Raw genomic sequence first — 19637 nt, forward strand, 5'->3', positions numbered from 1 at the left:
TTTGGTAGTGCGTTATCGATACAAAAGAAGTTCCACTAAGTCCTATCATGAAACGTCATGTCAAATATATGGCTTGATGTATATACCGAACGCGATTCTTTCGAGTATACTTGTGATACCGTTTGATGATTCATTGGGAAAATACAGAAATTTTCCCAGTTCACTTACCTCCCAACAAATCCTCACTGTTTCTAGGCGTTGCTGACATCTTGTTAGGTTCACTAGTTAAATTGATAGATTTGAACATCCTCTGCCCTTGCGTTCTTTGTCTGGAATGTAAACCCGTATTCCGGATTGCTCCTGCAGGAAAGTATCCTCCGCTGCACTGCGATGCACGAAAACAAGCGAAAAATCAATTCTCTCGCTTCACTATATTTGTAAACAAAGGATCCGAAAGTGTACGTGAGTTTCCACCGCAACTACCGGAGCCCTGTCGCCTGGCTACGAAATAAAGCTGGCAGCGGCCCGAAGCAGAAAGTTGAATAAACAAAGCACAGACACAGGTGCAGTACTGCTCGACGCGCAATTTGCTGCGAAACGCATACAACCGCACACCAAATGTTTACTTCGATCCACTTTTTCACGCACTTTTTTCTGCGACTTTTCTGCAACGTAATGAACTGGGTTGTATGAACCGATATATTGCTCTAGTCAGGATTGATGGATCAATCTTTACACAGCTGATTATTGATTTACGTTTTCTGTTGTAAATGTGGCAATTTCTCTGCACAACTGGATAAAAGACGCTCAGCTAAAATTCTGATAAAATATTCAATCGACAAGGTGATTTACCGTTGTACGAAACTGTACAGCACAAATAACTGTTGGAACTCTTGAAACGACCAGCGTCCTCACAGTTCAACTAACGAATCACTATTGTTGCGTTTTCACATCTGCCAGCTGGTCACAGCCTGCTGCGCATTAGTATACAGCACGTAGGAGAATGATTCGCATTCGTATAATCTTGTTTTCTGTCCGTGGATGACGATGGGGATACGCGACTGAACAAATAATAACAAAACCGTCCGAGATACTCTCCCAGTTCAACGTCATACACTTTTACTTGCTGCTCCAGTAGTACACCATAGATTGCGCATCACACCACTACCGATACAAAAATTCCTGTTTTCCCCTGTTTACAACCCCACGAAGAGACTCGCGAAAACACGACTTCACTGTGTGCCGTTCAACTTTGTTTTGATGCCCGTTTATCGTATGTCCAGCCAGTTCTTTGTTTTGGGGCGCATATTCTTGCGTACGTGACGAAAGCAGTTCCGAGGATGACCGCCAATCGCTATAGTCGACAAAGAGAGGAAACGGGCCTGCCGGAAAGTGCGATACTACTTTCAGAGATCGATGACATCTGCATGAAACGAAGGGAAGCTTGTCCATAAAAAAGCTTTCAAGTTCAACGTTTTATAGCGAGCTCGAAGAATCTTTCATATAATACGTCATATAAGTAATATAATACGATTTCAGTTGTTATTTATGAAAGCACAAAAACAAGATAATCAGAAGTTTAAATTAGATACTAAATCATTAATTCCTCTAGGAAATGGTGTAACATTATTCGGCTTAATTATTCTGCAATGTTCCAATAAACTTTATCTTTGAATCTGTTTTTTTTTTTCTCAAGAATAGAGTTTTGCTGTTATTACTACCCAAGTAACATTTTTATGCGAAAACCTCTATAAGACTAATTGGCCATCAACATGTTACTTGAGTTACATACACAATACTATAAGCGCAGCGATTTTTCTTAGCTGTATTTCCTACTACAATGAGATTATATGTTATTTTGTATGTGGCTCTAAATCAGCGTAGGTATAATCTAAATTGGGCGAAATCGCCCCCAAGGGTGCAAAAATTTTTAAGAACCACAATTTGGGGGCAAAAATACTAAAAAGGGGGGCGATTTCCTAAATAATTGAGAAATATCAAAATTATTGAAATACCAGTCCAGAATGTAAACTGAATCATTAAAACTCCCTGACATTTCAAGTTTTTTTTTGTTTCTAGGATTATTGAAGTACGTCTGTTTCGAGATGAAAATTTTCCATAAAATCAGCGTTGAATTCCCTCAAAACCGAGTAATGCATGTCTACTTCTTTGACAATAAAAAGATATCTAGTATGAACGTATGAACGAAGCTTGTCAATTACAATCGCTGTTTTTTTTTTCATTATTTTCATTCATTCATTCATTCATTATTCAATTCATTCAATAAAGCTGACTATATTTGGAAATACACCAATATATTCCTGAGTTGCACGTTTTGCATACAATATATTTTCGTAATTGTTTTTCAATTTTCCACTCTTATTTGAGAACTTGTGACCAAACAACGAGAGAGTTAAAAAGGAGGCATCCATTTAGTACGGCACGCAAAATTTGGGAATTTTAGACCTCCTTCCCCTCTTCGTACGGGTTAGACACTAGTTTTCCCAAGCCAAAATATCCTAATAAAACGAAAAAAAGCAACCGTGTGCCAAAAATTAAGTTACTAGATATAGATTTAATTTAGCGAAAAGTGGTCAAAATAGGTACACCTGCCCAAATAGGTCAAGATCCTATTTCGACTTTTTTAGGTTGTGGCATCCATGTAATAGTGACGGTAACTATAGCAACGGCGGCCAGGGGCGCTCATAAGGGAGAGCAAAGGGAGGTCTCAGAGGACTAGAGTCTCTAGAGACTCTAGAGTACCTCTAGAGAGTACCTAGAGGTCTCAGAAGCGTTTGAGCTGGGTTCAGGGTTACCAAGAGGTCTCAGGGTTGTTTCAGGGGATCTTAAGGAGTTCCAGGGGATTTCCTGTGACTCTCAGGGACGCTTCAGATGTCTAAGGGACGTTAACGGAAGTCGCGGGGGCGTTTTATGAGATTTAAAGGGGTGGTCTCATGGGTGTTTTATGTCTATGCGGGTTTTTTGGGCTCCAGGGGCTCCAGTTAACCTAGTGGTCAAGACTATGGATCGCCAATCTGGAGACGGCGGGTTCGATTCCTGTTCCGGTCGGAGAATAATTCTCGACTCCCTGGGGTGTAATGGGCACTGCAAAAGGGGATCACAAAGGAGTTCCAGGGGTCTCAGGGTTGGAGGGGTTCCAAAGGGCCTCCGGAGCTTCATTAGGGATCAGAGGATCTCACGTGGTTTCAGGGAGGTTTCAGAGAGTGTCAAGGGCGCTTCAGGTGGTATCATGTACGGCCCTGGAGTTCCCTGAATTCTTTTAAAATGACCCTTTAATCTATTGAAACGCTTCTGAAAGGGCTTTGAGCCCTCCGAAACAAATCTCAACCGGTTTAGCTGAAGTCGTTTAGCTGCCCAGATATTATTTCCCGAAAGATCGCACAACAAACTGATTATTGTATTGTAAGCAATAAGGATCCTTCACTCGGAAAGCTCCCCTCCATCCGTTCACCCTGAGATCCAGATCCAGAAAAGGCCGTGAAAGCACACTAAGAGACCAACAGCATCTGGAATAAGGCCGCTTTCCCTCTGAAACCGAGCTGAAAAATTCCAGGGATCAAAAGTAGTCAAATACTGTATCTATCTATATATATATAAATGAGTTTGCAGCTCCTTTGAGGCAACAAAACTTAAGAACGGATGAACCGATCAGCATGACTCTTGAACGGTTTGGTTCGTATTCATGGTGGCTATGTTTATATATGGCGGTATATGTATATCCCGGTACCACAAATTAAGCATCGTCGTACTGTAGGACACCAAAATGGTGAGAATGCCCATCGTATCCGACCAGCTTTGGTCACTTTCAGGATGTTGGGTTCACCGTAGAGTGCAGCGAGATCGAGGTTCATTCTTCGCCGCCACACACCATTCTCCTGCACGCCGCCGAAGATCATCCTTAACACGTGTCGTTCGAAAATTCTGAGTGCGTGCAGGTTCTTCTCAAGTATGGCCCATATCTCGTGTTCGTAGAGGATCACCATCGGTCTTATTAGCGTCTTGTATATGGTACATTTGATGCGAAGGTGAATCTTCTTTGATCGCAGTTTCTTCTGGAGCCCGTGATAGGCACGATTTCCACTGATGATGCGCTTTCTTGTCTCACGATTGACGTTGTTGTCAGCCGTTAGCAAGAAACCGAGGTAAGTATCCCCGTCTATCGTATCATCGCTGCCAAGGCTTGTTCTGTTTCGCTCGGTCCCAACTACCAGCATGTACTTTGTTTTGGCCGCATTCATCACTAGTCCGACCTTTGCTGCTTCACGTTTCAAGTGGGTGTACAGTTCTGCAGTTGTTTCAAATGCTCTAGCAATAATATCCATGTCGTCCGCGAAACAAATTGGCTGGATTGCATGAAAGTCGTACCCCGACTGTTGAGTCCGGCTCGTCGCATTACACCTTCCATGGCGATGTGGAATGGTAGATGGGAAAGTCTTCGTCTACATTCGAATGAATTGGATAGTTCACCTGAAATCCTTACGCTGTTTTGTATATCGTCCATCGTGGCTTTTATCAGTCAGGTAAGCTTTACGGGAAAGCCGTTCTAGTCTATGATTTTCCATAGCTCTGTGTGATCGAAACTCTCTTATGCCACCTTGAAGTCGATGTGCGTTGGGTGGGATCTGGCATTCACTGCATATCTGGAATATTTGCCGTACGGTGAAGATCTGGTCCAATGTCGACCGTCCGTCGATGAAACCGGCGTGGTAACTTCTCACGAACCTATTTACTTTAGGTCATAGATGACGGGAGATGATCTGGGATAGCACATTGTAGGCGGCTTTAAAAATAGTGATCACTCGGAAGTTCTTACTCATGGACTTGTCGCTATTCTTGTGAAAGGCATAGATTTCCTTCCACTCCTTCGGTGACTGTTCAGATTCCCATATCTTGACTACTTATCGATGCAGCCCGGTTGCCAACTGCTTTGAGCCGGCTGTTCGAGTCCGTATGAAGTTGATCATCAATAGTAACTTCTTTTCTCGATCAGCCTAGATAGCTGTGTAGTGTCGGTAGCGATTGTCTCAATTGGCTAAGAATAACATTACGGACCGCCTGTTCCGGTGGTAAGAATCCACCAACAGGTGACCCCTAATTCATGGTGTGATGCGGTTGTATGCTTACCGTGCCTAGGAATGAATGGCTAGGGGGGTCTAATAAAAACCTAACCGCTAACGGAGCCTGTGGAGTACCAGGGCGCCCTCCACTGTATTTAGCCCTTACTGCGCTAACCGGAGCAATGGTGCAGTGGATCTTGTGTTTCTCCGAGACAATCAGCTGCCCTTCTTTAGTCTCACTTGAGGCTAAATAAGGGCGGGATTATGAAGATGTGGTTGATTAATTTAAATTTTCACCTATATGGTTTCGCATTATGCGATTTACACAGTGTATTCTGTGTACCCTCGCCTTTGGCGTTTTCCAATCGATACCGATTTGGTTTTATTGTTGCTGTTCTTTGTTGTGCTGTTGTTGCGAAGAGTTTAATCTTACCTAGTTTGGGTAGTGGCTACGGTTAGGATAGCTCAGATCAATCTTCAGCATAAAAGAACAGCAACGATCAATCTTTGCAGACTTATGCAAAATGGTACAGCCCAAGTGGCCTTGGTACAAGAACCTTACTTTCATAAGGGGAATATCTATCTAGGAAACCTTGTGAACCCGGTGTTTGCCACTTTCAGTAAACATGAAATGGCAAACTCGCGTGTCATGCCTCGAGCCTGTGTGCTTGTCAACAACGCAATAGTTGCTACACTCATCTCTGAACTAACCACCAGAGATGTATGTGCTATCACAATTGATGTATCTGTTGGAAACCTCAACAGGAAATACGTCTATTGTTCGGCTTATTTACCGCATGATGAACCATCCCCTACGGATGCTTTCAAACAAGTCATTGCATACTGTACTTCAAAAGGCCTTCCGCTAATTGTTGGCAGTGATGGTAATGCTCACCATATCATCTGGGGCAGCTCAGACATTAACTTGAGAGGCTCCAGTTTGATGGAGTACTTAAGTAGTACAGATCTTGCATTACTTAACATAGGCAACCGCCCAACCTTCATGGTATCTGCTAGAGAGGAAGTGTTAGATATAACGCAATGCTCTAGCAGAATTAGTCACGAGCTGACCAATTGGCATGTGTCAGATGAAGAATCTTTATATGACCATCGCTATATCTTTTTTGAACATTTAAATGTTACTTCGCAAACATTGCGTTTCAGGAATCCTCGGTCAACAAACTGGGATCTTTATACTGATTTGGTTGCAGCCAAATTTCATGGATATTCACCATCCATTGACACTCCAAGTGATTTAGATGATGCCGTTGATACTACAACGACCTTCATCATGGAAGCTTTTGAAGAAGCGTGCCCTCAACGGTCTGTGAAGATGACAAGAGGAACCCATTGGTGGAACTCTGATCTGGCGAAACTCAGGAAACAATGTAGAATGAGTTGGGACAGACGACGTTCGGCTGGTTCGGAGGCTTTCAGGTCGGCTCGCAAGGCCTACAGGAAAGCTCTCCGGTCTGCTGAACGATCCAGCTGGAAAAACCTTTGTACAAATGTTTCCAGCTTGAGTGAAGTCAGTCGGTTAAACAAAATCCTTGCGAAATCTAAGGATTTCTGGGTGAACGAACTTCGTTTTCCAAATGGCGATCTGACTTCTTCTGATGAGAAAGTTCTGGAATGCTTATTCAGCACACACTTCCCTGGATGTGTGGATATTACATCTTCGGATGATCCTGATGTCCTTTCTTGTAGTTATGATTCTTTAGCTTCGGCTCGGAGTATTGTAACTATAGAATCGATTAAGTGGGCTCTTAAAAGCTTTGCTCCTTTCAAATCTTCTGGGGCAGATGGGATTTATAATATTTTGCTTCAGAAGGGATTTGATCATTTCAAACATGTTTTGAAAAAACTACTTGTTTGTAGTTTTGCTACAGGGTATATTCCCAAATCCTGGAGGGATATTACTGTAAAGTTTATTCCGAAAGTGGGTCGTGCGTCGTATGAAGAAGCAAAGAGTTTCAGTCCTATCAGTTTGACCTCTTTTCTTCTAAAATGCTTAGAACGCATTGTGGATCATCACATCCGTGATGTTCATCTGGCCAACGTGCCTCTTCATGTGAACCAACATGCCTACCAATCTGGTAAGTCCACTGTGACTCTTTTATACAAGGTTGTTAACGATATCGAGAAAGCATTCGCTCAAAAGCAATCTTGTTTGGGTGTTTTCTTAGATAGCGAGGGTGCCTTTGACAACGTGCCTTTCGATGCCATATTGGAAGCCACACGGAGTCATGGTATATCTCCAATGATTCCCAATTGGATTCACCAAATGCTCAAAAACCGATATCTCTTCTCGACATTGCGTGTAGCAGGGATTAGCAAATTGAGTGTTTGTGGATGCCCCCAAGGGGGAGTCTTATCACCGCTTTTGTGGAATCTCGTAGCAGATACGCTACCCAAGCAGAAGGGCTTACCTTACAAATATCATGCGAAGAGCAACATGTGCTCTGATACCTAAAATTGTTATTGCTGCGGTATTCTACGAAATGTTATGAGAACATCACAATAACAGTTGGGGGTATTTGGGCAGAGTTAGGTATTGATGTAGTATTTATTGGTTTAACAGTGAAAATAACCGAAGAACAAGATTTGCTATTACATCGTGAAGTCATCGAACAAATGAAACATTTAATAACAAGAAATGTTATTGGTTTGTTATTCAATAACTTTGGGATTACAAATACAGCACTTAAAATTTTAGGTATGCATACATTATTGAAATAACAAGTCATGTTATTTCCTAGGTGTTATTTATACAAAATTTTGGTATCCGTTTTTGTTATTTTGCCTCTTATTACCACCTAATGAGGGGCATGTCAAGGTATGGTGGTATTGAAGATTAATACTTTGATATGTTATTCACTTGTTATTTTTTTCTGCTCGGGTATTGAGGCAACTCAATAATAGCGGTTTTCCTACTTATGGCTTTGCCGACTACTACCTAACATTGTTAGTTGGTATGTGCATAGCACCCTTTTCGACCTGATGCAAAACGCCCTTCAGGTAGTTGAGGGTTGGTGTCGCCAATATGGCCTTTCGGTTGATCCGAGTAAAACATCTATTGTTCTTTTCACGGAAAGGCGAAACCGTAATGGCGTTCGACCTTTGCGTCTCTTTGATTCTGAAATCGATGTGACTGAACAGGTAAAGTACGTTGGAGTCATTCTTGATTCCAAGCTTTCCTGAACACCTCACATTGAGTTCAGAATCAAGAAAGCTTGTATGGCCTTTGGGCAATGCCGGCGTACTTTTGGTACAACTTGGGGTCTAAAACCCAAGTATATCAAATGGATTTACACAACTGTGGTTCGGCCAATATTGGCTTATGGATGTCTTGTGTGGTGGCAAAAGGGTGAAGTGAGAACGGTCCAATCAAAATTAGGCCATCTCCAAAGGATGTGCTTAATGGCGATGTCTGGAGCGTTCTCTTCAAATCCTACGGCAGTGCTAGAAGTTCTCTTTGACGTTGCCCCACTACACATTCATCTCAAACAAGAAGCCCTTTCTTGCACTTACCGTCTACGGGTACTCAGTCTACTAGAGGAAACTCCTGTGAATCCCACATCAACACACACCTCGTTGTTTCCACTTTTGGTGAATTGGGACAAAATTGTCCTTGCTCCAAGTGATCTTACAATTGCTTGTAATTTTCCATATAGGACATTTTCCACGAAATTCCCTTCCCGGGAAGAGTGGACATCTGGTTATCTGGAAAGAAGTATTTCAGACGGCATCGTATGTTACACTGATGGCTCCCTTCTCGAAGGTCGAGCAGGTGCTCGTGTTTATTCTCGTGAGCTAAGGCTGTATCAGTCTTACTCACTTGGTAGACACTGCACCGTTTTTCAGGCCGAAATCTTTGTTCTTATGTGCGGAGTGCAATCAGCACTTCAGCAGCACGTAATGGGCAAAGTAATATACTTCTGTTCAGATAGCCAGGCTGCTACACGCAGGCATGAGAATGAGACTTTTTTCTGCTTACCGTTCATCGATACAGGCAGTAAAATAAAAACAAAACAACGGCAGCACCAATACCATCAGACGCCGCGCCGACGGCAGTCAAGCAGACGCTTGATGGTTTTCGCTTCCCCACGAAAACATTTATGAGCAGTCATGCTGAGGCGGGTGATTGCGAAAAATGTCAAATATTTTCAACTGCTAATAACTCACTTGTTTTAATAAATAATTTAAATCGATTTGCACAAATAGCTAGAGCACACTCCTAGCTTTGTGATGCATGAAAAGAAGTTTGTCTAGAAGCGGTTTGAAACGCAGAAAAATGCGAAAATGGGAGAGACAGAAATTTCGGTCGTCGTTGTGCTCGAGTACTGGCGCTCTTGCGCTTGGAAACCGTTTCGAGGAAGAAGGCTGCAGGAAAAAAATGTTATGACATTTATTTTTCGAACAGTTTGAGTTTGGCTGGGCCTGTGATGTTCGTGTGGAAAAATGTCAAATGTACAGCCGGTAACCGTTTTTTCCAGTACATTTCTCATCCCTGGCTACACGCAAAACAAGAAAAGCTACCAAAAATTGAGATATGCCTTTTCTACCAATTTATGTATTAAAAACGTACAGAAAATGTGATAAATCATAATCCATTCGTTGTATTAAGATGCGCTACACGGTTCCATAGCTTCCATACCACTACACACAAACACCTCCATTCAAACCCGAGAAGTTGAACCGGGTTGCGTCTAAAAATAACTTTCGCTTCGCTACTGAGCTTCGCGTCCTATTGTCTACATGGAATTTTCCAGTTGCAAACAGCAACCTGCTGTATGCGGGCTTTTCAGTGCACAATGGGTCTATAGTCGTATTTACGAAGACAAAAATGTTTCTGCCAAGTTCTGTCATTTCTTTTTTTTTCATTATTGTGAAATGATTACGGTCAATCAAGTGTGGCTTATCCAAAAATCTGCTGAATAATTATTCTCTACACAATATCAGAATTCACGGGATGAACGACTCATAAAAGATTAAAATCCCTGGTGATAAACAAACAAACAATATCAGAATGTTTTACAAAGTCATAGCAAATTTACAAAAATAAAACATTCGATTGATTTGATTGATTTGTCTTTATTAAAGAGACTTTCAGTCCTTGGATAAAACATTCGAATCATTAGAGCTTTTCGAAAAGTTTTCAATAAATTGCAACTTTTTTGCCTTTGGTCATATTTTAGTCGAGTCCAACGATACATGAAGACCAATACATTAGTCGCAAACTTTCAAAATTTAATTTAATTCGGTTCGCTTAGTCCTATGGTACAGTAATTTGATAAACGGAAGTCAAAAACTAGATATAGATAGAAGGGCTCTAATTTCGTGTAAAACTGAATAATCAATCAAGCCCAAATTTGCACCAATTAAATCAAACTCGTTGAGGAACAAGTAATCCAAATTTGAATAGTTTTGGTGGACTATATAAAAGGATACAACTTGCTAAAAATGTTTTAGGCAATTTTTAAAACTTAGCATGCTTTTGTATATATCACTAGGCGGTGCTAGAGGTCAAGCAAATTTTAAATTTAATATATCTCAGAATTCTGGTCACTTACAAAGTTGGTGTCTTTGACAATGTTGTTTGGTAGGTCAAGGGCTTACAGTTAATGGTCCACTTGTTTCGAAATTTTGCCACAAGGAAGCGCAAGTTACACGTTTGTAGAATTATGGAAATGATTTTTTTTTTTCATAAAGCAATCAAAAAGCTGTAATTTAATTTTCTTTGAACATATTTAAGTCAAGTCAAAGGTTTTTCAAAGAGCTATATATTAGTCATAAATGTGCAAAATTTTATTTCATTCGGTTCACTTAATCCAGAGGTATAGCAGTTTAACGAAGAACACTCAAATATGAAACATTTTACTAGAGTCGCTCCAAATTCATGTAAAACTATCCAATCGAGCTCAAATTTGTACCGCTTATAGCTAATTAGTTGTGCAACTAGCAGAAAAAATTTGAGAATATTCCCTACACATTATAGAAAGTTACAGGTTGCTGAATATATTCGAGATAATAAGTAAAAGATACATGCTTCTACTAATTTGCAACTAGCGCCGTCTACTGGCAGAATCCTAAACCAATCAGCTAATCAACTGAAACGCCTTAATAAACCAAACAACATTGCCGAAGAAACCAACTTTCTAAGTAACCAGAGTTCTGAGATATATGGAATATAATTATTAATTTATCGTCGGCGCTACCTAGTGGTGGAATTTTGAATCAAACGGCCCATCACCAGTAAAACCTTGGCTGGCCTAACAACTTTGCCAATTATACCGAATATTTAAGTAATCATGGTGCTAAGATACACGGTATGGAAATTTCGCCAGTGCTACGTCTTGCTGTCTGTGATATCTGTCATACCAGAGACAAACAGACGTAACACTGATGAAATGTTTATACCAAATATCTCATCATCCTGATTAGTTAGAGAGTTGGTGTCTTCGGCAATATTATTTGGCTGGTCAAGAACTAACAAATGATGAGCCGATTGATTCAAAATTCCACCACAAGACAGCGCTAGTGAGCAAACAAATATTATATTCCATATATTTCAGGACTCAGATCACTTAGAAAGTTGATGTCTTCGGCGATGTTGTTAGGTTGGTTACGGCCGCTCAGTTGATTAGCTGATTGGTTCAAGGTTCTGTCAGTAGGCGGCGCTAGTTACGAATTAGATGAAGCAAGCTGTAACTTTTTCAATAATGCACCAAATATTCTCAAATTTTTCCTGTCAGTTGCACAACTAGTAAGCTATAAACGGTACAAATTTGGGCTCGATTGGATAACTTTACATAAAATTGGAGCAACTCTAATAAAGTAGTTCATATTTGAGTGTTCTTCGTTTAATTGCTATATCTCTGGATCAAGTGAACCGAATGAAATGCGACATTGCACAATTATGACTAATACATAGCTCTTTGAAAAAACTTTGACTTGACTTAGACACGTTCAAAGAAAACAAACTTACAGCTTGTTGATTACTTCACGAAAAAATATCAATCATTTGAATGATTTTGCAAATGTGTAACTAGCGCCGCCTAGTGGACCATTAACTGTAAGCCCTTGACTCACTTAACAACGTTGTCGAAGACACCAACTTTCTAAGTGATGAGAGTCCTGAGATATTTGAAATTTAAAATTTGCCGTTTATTGGTGGAATTTCTAATTAAACGATCCATCACCATCCATCATGGCATCGCAAATAAAATTATTAGAAAGCTGATTTTTGAATCAGTTTAACCAGACGAACCACCCTAACATAACAATAATAGGATATAGGGTCAACAATTGAAAATAAACTTTCTAAAACACAATATGTGTCTAAAAACTTAAAGCTGAAGCTTAAACAGTTTTGTCTTCGCAAATACGGCTCTGGACCCATTGTGCAGTGTGGCGGCTGTATCACTTCCATCACCAAGCTACGTTTGTGTTGATGATGATGGCTTTCAGCCTCTTGTCTATTCATGTGCAGTTATAGCCGTGCTGGTTAGAGCGCAGGATACCGTGTATCACCATGATAGTGTCTCGGTTCGATTCCCGCCGCCGCTCGTATTTCTTTTTAAACATGTATTGGTATTTGATGCCGCCGCTGCTGCCATGATCAGTCAGAACAAATAATGAGAAACCAGTGCGACAGAGCACACGCACACATGCGAAATTTTTTTTTCCAGATTCTAGGAAGCCAATACAATTTTTGGTATACTGCCACCTACCAATTTTTGTATTTGCAAGGCCCTAATACAATATTTGTATATGTTTCATACCAAATTGTATTAGAATCTGCCAATCTCAGGTTGCGTGTATTAAAGCACTTGCTTCGGCCAACTCCAGGTCGAAGATAGTTATCGCTTGTCGAACTCAAATCGAGGAGCTGAATTCAGCAAACGCTGTTCACCTTCTATGGGTACCTGGTCATTCTTCCATCGCTGGAAATGAATTGGCTGATGAGTTAGCTCGCTCTGGAGCATCACATGACTTCATTGGCCCTGAGCCAGCTATTCCGATATCGAAGTGTTGGATTAAGCTTCAGATTCACACCTGAGCTGTCACTCAACACAGACAATATTGGAATAGTTTGGAGTCATGTCGTCAAACCAAATTGTATAGTGCTGAGCCATCTCTACGGGTGGCGAAGTATCTAACTAATCTGTCTAAGCAGAATTGCAGCATTGACTGGCCACTGCCGACTCAGCTATCACATGGCGAATATTCAGCAAGCTGATTCATTTGCCTGTGATAGCTGTGAATCCGATTATGGAACTTAGTATCATTTGATATGTAACTGTCCAGTTTTCGCGCAACTGCGTTTCCGAGTATTCGGTAAACACTTATTAAGTGAAACTGACTTCAGAAACCTGAATCTTCAGGATATTCTGTTGTTCTTAACCCGCTGTGGTAAAGAGCTATAGGCTCTCTTTCGCTTTATGCGTTATTACAGTGCCCTTTTCAGGGCGCTGTTTGATCCCATTGTGGAACGCTTGTGCGTTAGTACCCTCTTCCAGGGTATTTTTCCTATTTCCCTACCTGTCCCTATCCCCATCCAAATCCTTTTTCCTTCCTTTTCCCTCAGGTAGATGATGAAATAGGCTGTTATTTTGGCGATGGCACAAATGTCCCAAATGGAGCATAACGTGCCTCTGGAGCCGGCCTTCTGATACCGAATGAGCCCATCATATTGAGTTCTGATGCGATACCATCCATCTCAGTTGCTTTGTTGTTTTTGAGCTGGTGGTGGATAGCATCCTTAACTTCCCTCTGCGTGGGAGTTGGTTCGTTCCCGTCCTCCGCAGCACCAACAAAGTCATTTCCTCCGCTGCATTGATCCCTTCGCGCCTACATGCTCCTGATGCTTACATCTTCCGATCACCACGCGTTTATCCGTCAGGACACTCACGTCCTTATCTCTGCAGATTTCGGCTTGTGGCACGAACCCTTAGTGGAATGCGTTGAGTTTCTGGTAGAACTTACGTGTGCCTTGACACCGGCACAAAAATTTCATTGCTCTCACTCCGCGTCTTCCATGTGGTGCTTTTACTCTCGAAAGAGATAGGAGACGAGTCAAGTACGAGACACTTAAGACGACCTTACAGTTGAGGTTGAAATACGTATCTGTCAAATGATGTAAATCCTTAGTGGAATTGAAAGGAACAGTACTTAACCCGATTTTCTTTTACTTAGAGACGGGTACGCGGGTAAACGCTGAACTTTTTAATCATCGGTCTGAATTCCTCCTGCTGGTCTGCCTAAGCGTTAAAGCCTCCCCAGTCAACCAGTCATCGTATAAGATGTTGTATAAGATGCTAAAGTGGAGGCGATATACGTACATTTTACATGCGCCTAAATGGAGGCATGCACGTATATGGCCTCCACTTTATCATCTTATGCAATATCTTATACGATTACTGGTTGTCTGGGTCTATTGATGATCTTGACATTGTTGCTTGGTTGGACTCCCGTTCACGCTGCGCCTAAATATGCGTCTTTGTCATTATCAGTAGTGCTTCCGGAGTGAGGGCAGTGCTGGTGTTGAAGAGTCGGCCCTTGATCCTTAATCTGCACAGTGCACATTCTTTCGTCGATCGGCCACCAACCGATCACGTGCCGGTAGCCATCAAGAATAATACTTAAATAAATTCAACCAGTTACTTGGGATGGCCCCTTTAATTCATTCAGCATTTTGCTTTTCGATTCAAACAAATTGTGCTAAATTGGAATCTAAAGTTCATCAGTCGATCAATTATTCAATTATTCATCTTACTATATTTACAGGCTACATTGTCCTCGTATCTGCCAGAACGCCAGAAAATTTGTTTCTCACGTCATCCTACACCAAACAAAAACGACATCCCGCAGTCATGCTTTACAGCTTTCGTTCATTTCATCTCACCCTACAGCAGCCGCCGCAGCCGCTCACCAACAACATCCGAAAAGGTGACAACCAAAGTCGGTATGTGTGATACTGTTCAACAGGCAGACAATTTGAATAAAATAATCGTAAATGTTATAGGTTTTATTTGTAATCGTTTAGCCAAATCGAGAGCTCCTAAATGGACTGGAGCTGTTGGATGACGATGGATGATGGTCTCACAAAGGGGACCCCAGCTACATACAGAGCTGAAAAAGAATGTCCCTCCTGATCCGGCAGAAGCAGTAACACATTTTTATCTTGCACCCAGTGAAGAGGCTCGGATAAGCCGAAATTTATAACGATCTGCCTTATCCACAGCTTAAAGCGGACGTAACGAACACAAAGCTCCCACAGGAAGGCACTAAAAAGGTGAAAACCATCATCACGCCGTCATCTTCTCGGCTTTCTTGCCGCTGATTTTCTTGATCTTTTTTCTTTTCTTTTTTTCAGAAAAATTGATAATGTTTTGTATTGAAGATTTAAAGACAAATTTAGTCTGAACACTCGAAGAGTTTTTGATTATGACGATGTGTAACAAAAAATGGAAAAGACTCTTGCTGAAAAATCGATCTGAAGATCTAAATGATGGCGAAGAACCAGGCTACCTTCTTATGTGTGGAAGCAAGCAACTACATCAACCTATTAACCTCATGCTTATAAATATTAGGAAGGTTGAAGAATGACTCAACAGCTTTTGGCTGGCCTCATATGCAAACTCAAACTGCAAGAAGACACAGACTAGGATGCACTAATTACAGAAGCATCACCTTTCTTAATTCGGTCTACATGATACTGTTGATCCATTTTATTAACCAGGCTGGTTTTCGTGAGGGTTGGTCGATCAATGATAGAACAGATGTTGGGTCAGATGTTTACACTGCGGGTTGAACTTGACAAATCCCGGGAGAACACCTCGAAGATTCATCATTTGTTCATTATTTTTAAAGCAGCGTTTGATGCAAAGAAAAGAAACGAGATTTTGCATATTTACAAATAGAACAGTGAAAATGATTAGACTAATATGTGTAGCGCTGAATGGATAGAAATCAAGTGTTCAGATCCTATTTGAAGCGCTATTTATTTTGTTTCTTGCACGCTTGCATCCTTAAAATAGGAAAAGTAAGCTTGTAAATGTATCAAAAAGAAATAAATTTAGGACTTAACCCTCCAATACCCAACTCCATCTTTAGACGGAGTTAATTTGAGCATTTTTATATGTTTTCTTTCCCGGTCAAACAAAGCTATCATATTTTTGGCTGATATTCAGTATATCAAAAAAGTTGTAGCTGTCTTCTAAAGCGTACCTATTACAATTTTTTTAAACATCATTGAAAAATTTCTGTTTTGATTATTTTCCAGATGGCATTGTTACTTTTGCATTGAGTCGCTATAACTAACATATTTTATTTTTTTCTTAGTCTTTCTATTGTAGTAAAAGAGTTTAGAGAAGCTGAATAGGCTCTCAAATTATGTTTCTTAAAATTACACAGAAAATAAAAAAAAATCGTGAAAATAATAAAAAATACTTTAACAAGAATAAACAATGAAATAAGTATCCCAAATAGGCTTCCAGGAAAAATACAAAAGTATAGAGATGTTCAAAAATAATAAAAAGGGTACACCGGGGCAAGTTGAAACGGGTGGGGCAAGATGAAACAGCGGGTTAACTTGATGTTTTCTAATGATTGTAAACAATGTAACTGCCATAACACATACTTTTTGATTCAAACAATCTTTTAATAAAAGATCAATTTCCAAATTGTATTGGAATCTATTTCAAAACTTCGCGTTTCATCTTGCCCCACCCGTTTCAACTTGCCCCGGTGAACCTTAATAAAAATCAAAAACTACAATAAAATTGCGAAATAAAAATAATCACCTTCCAAACATATCCAAACGATTTTGGATGATAAAAAATGATATTTAGATCAAAGTCAAAAATTTTAGTTTTGAGGATTAAGCCATCTATAGAAAAAATAGACTACTTCCGCGGCAGTTACAAATTCAACTAGTTTTATACTGCCGATTATCGAATAACACGGATGTCCGATAAACAGCTCGGCACAAATCATAAATCCAACACATTTAGACAGCAACAGTGCAAAAGGAAAACAAAATCAGGTTCCCAAACACTTTGTTCGATGGCATTCTTGCATTACACACGAGTTAAGCATCTTTCAACCTTGTTGTGGAGAACTTGTTACTCCAAGACGAAACGGGCAATCTCCGTTGCTGCCCCTCCCGGTGTTTCGTCACCCCGGAGGTTTCGTAAATCTCGCCGGCCCGAAATCGGAACGGTCTCTCACGATTGCTGATGCCTGTGACCGAGCATGCACATCCCGTTGCCGCGGCGAGGCTGACGACTGCTGCGGACCAACTTTTGCCTCCTTGCGCGCCTTCTGTCGTAAGTCGCTGCTGGCTGGCGGAAAATTCTCATGCACTTGGTTTGGGTGCCCGATTCTCGACGGACGATAAAAAAGCGAAGTCTAACGAATAAACGAAACGTGGATGAACGGTGGGTTTTATTGGCTGAAAATATCGCTTAAACTCACTCAATTCTAATTTTGAAAGTTCGATTTTCTAAAGATGTTATCCAGCATTTCAACTCCTGACTGGTGAGTTGGAGGTACAGTCAGTGTTGTAATTAATGGCTACACCCTAAACATTTTTGACAGCTAACCAGCAATGTTTGCTGGTTTTTGCCATGCTGAATACATTCAGTAATATAAATTTGCTGGATCCCAGCAAAATATAGCTGAAAATTCAGCGAATCGTTTCGCTGGTTCTTGCTTTGCTGTAAGCGTTTGGTGTGTATGCGCCGACCAACGACAAAACGGTAACGTGAAAGATGCGTTTTACAAATGACTTGACAAGACCTCTGAAAAATGTCCAAAAGACGTCGTTAAGATCGGTGACGCCAACGCGCAAGTTGGAAGATAGGTGTTTTTCAGTGCAATCATTGGTACGATGGAGATCCTTCACTCCATCACTAACGACAACGGCCTGATATTAGTCAACTTTGCTGCTGTCAGAGGGATGGCCATTAGTAGTACCTACCTAGAATATCCGCAAGAACACTTGGAGACACCCAAATGGCGAAGATTGCAACCAAATCCAATTGTGGGCTTCGTAGCCGTGCGGTGTAGGTCGACTCCAGAGGCACGGTCTTCTCCAGTTGGGAAATTTGTGCCATGCGCCATGGCCGTGCGGTTAGTGTCAGTCGTCTAGGTGTTTGGTAAGCCTCGAAGTGTGGGTTCAATTCCCGTACCAGTCGATGAAAACATTTCGTCAAACGAAAAATTCTCAATGAAAAGCTTTGTAGCAACAAAATCCTTATGAAACTCTCTAGAAGTGTCAATGGAAGCAAGCTATCCATAAAACTCGATCATAACCAATGCTTGAGTTCGTGAATTTCGCTTTTGCTGCTATGAACCGTGGAAACTATGTCGAGGCGTTATACACTGATTTTACCAAAGCATTCGATAGGGTTGACATCAAACTATTGCTTTTCAAACTACAACGCGCGGGATTTTCAAGTGAACTTCCGACATGGATTGAATCATATTTATCAAACAGAATACAGTCAGTTCAGTTTAAAGGAAAGATATTTAACCCTAAAAGGGATACCTGGGGTCCATTGGACCCCAGGCGGTGTTCAGAGCTCGTCTTTGATGGAACACACTCAGCGAGGTGACGATACTGAGGCCATGAAGGTATCCCTTTTAGGGTTAATCACGTCCATGCTACATCTGGTGTTCCACAAGGCTCACATTGAGGACCTTTACTTTTCATTTTATTTGTTAATGATGTAACTCTCATATTAAAATTACTAAAAGTTCTGATTTATGCTGACGATATGAAGTTATATATGGAAATAATGAACAAGGCAGATTTAGTAGAACTTCATCGCGAGGTTGTTGTTTTTTATAATTGGTGTTTAAAAAGTCTGCTTGATATAAATGTCACAAAGTGTTACATAATATCCTTTACAAGGAAGCGCGAGCCATCCAATTTCAACTGCTTGCTGGGTAATGAACAAGTGGTAAGACAAACCAAAGTAAGAGATTTAGGTGTACTACTAGGGGGGTGGAAGCTCAGGTAAAATATTATCTCCTGGGCGCCCATTAAAAACACCACCCCCGGCGAAAACTGGCGCTCGAGCCTAGCTATTTAGCACTGTAGTTGGAGGAAATGCCAATGCAGAACCCGTAGCTTCCGGGAAGGTAAGCCCAGCTCCCTGGGTTAGTGGGTTGGTGTCAGGCCCTGCGAGCCAGCCGTAAAAAAGACTAGCACCGGAAAATCAACAAGAGAAGAATGCGAACCGATACCAATGGCGACGACCACAGCGACGAAAAATGACTTGCGATTGGAAGCTCGGTACGTGGAACTGCAGATCTCTCAACTTCATCGGGAGCACCCGCATACTCGCCGATATACTGAAGGACCGCGGGTTCGGAATCGTAGCGCTGCAGGAGGTGTGTTGGACAGGATCTATGGTGCGAACGTTTAGAGGTAATCATACCATCTACCAGAGTTGCGGCAACACACGTGAGCTGGGAACAGCTTTTATAGTGATGGGCGACATGCAGAGGCGCGTGATCGGTTGGTGGCCGATCGACGAAAGAATGTGCAGGTTGAGGATCAAGGGCCGATTCTTCAACATTAGCATAATAAACGTGCACAGCCCTCAC

The 19637-nt window shown here is 41.2% G+C and overlaps 1 protein-coding gene and 1 long non-coding RNA gene across 3 annotated transcripts in view; one reads left to right on the forward strand and one right to left on the reverse strand.

Moving 5' to 3' along the window:
* The window catches only part of LOC109397285 (BCL2/adenovirus E1B 19 kDa protein-interacting protein 3), a 34041-nt gene extending 32833 nt beyond the window's left edge, over positions 1–1208 (reverse strand). Inside the window, exon 1 of one of the 2 annotated variants that reach the window (XM_019669604.3) lies at positions 169–1208. In XM_019669604.3, the coding sequence (XP_019525149.2) occupies positions 169–247 (79 nt within the window). In that variant the 5' untranslated portion in view covers positions 248–1208. The remainder of the gene's footprint in view (positions 1–168) is intronic. The other variant, XM_029856564.2, reaches the window with a different exon arrangement.
* Positions 1209–14459: 13251 nt separating this feature from the next.
* LOC134286289 (uncharacterized) lies at positions 14460–15315 on the forward strand. Its single transcript, XR_009996880.1, has 2 exons — positions 14460–14985; positions 15046–15315. It is a non-coding gene; the product is annotated as an uncharacterized LOC134286289 (long non-coding RNA).
* Positions 15316–19637: the final 4322 nt, after the last annotated feature.

Source organism: Aedes albopictus, chromosome 1, assembly GCF_035046485.1.
Source record: "Aedes albopictus strain Foshan chromosome 1, AalbF5, whole genome shotgun sequence".
Classification (NCBI taxonomy): Eukaryota; Metazoa; Arthropoda; class Insecta; order Diptera; family Culicidae; genus Aedes; species Aedes albopictus.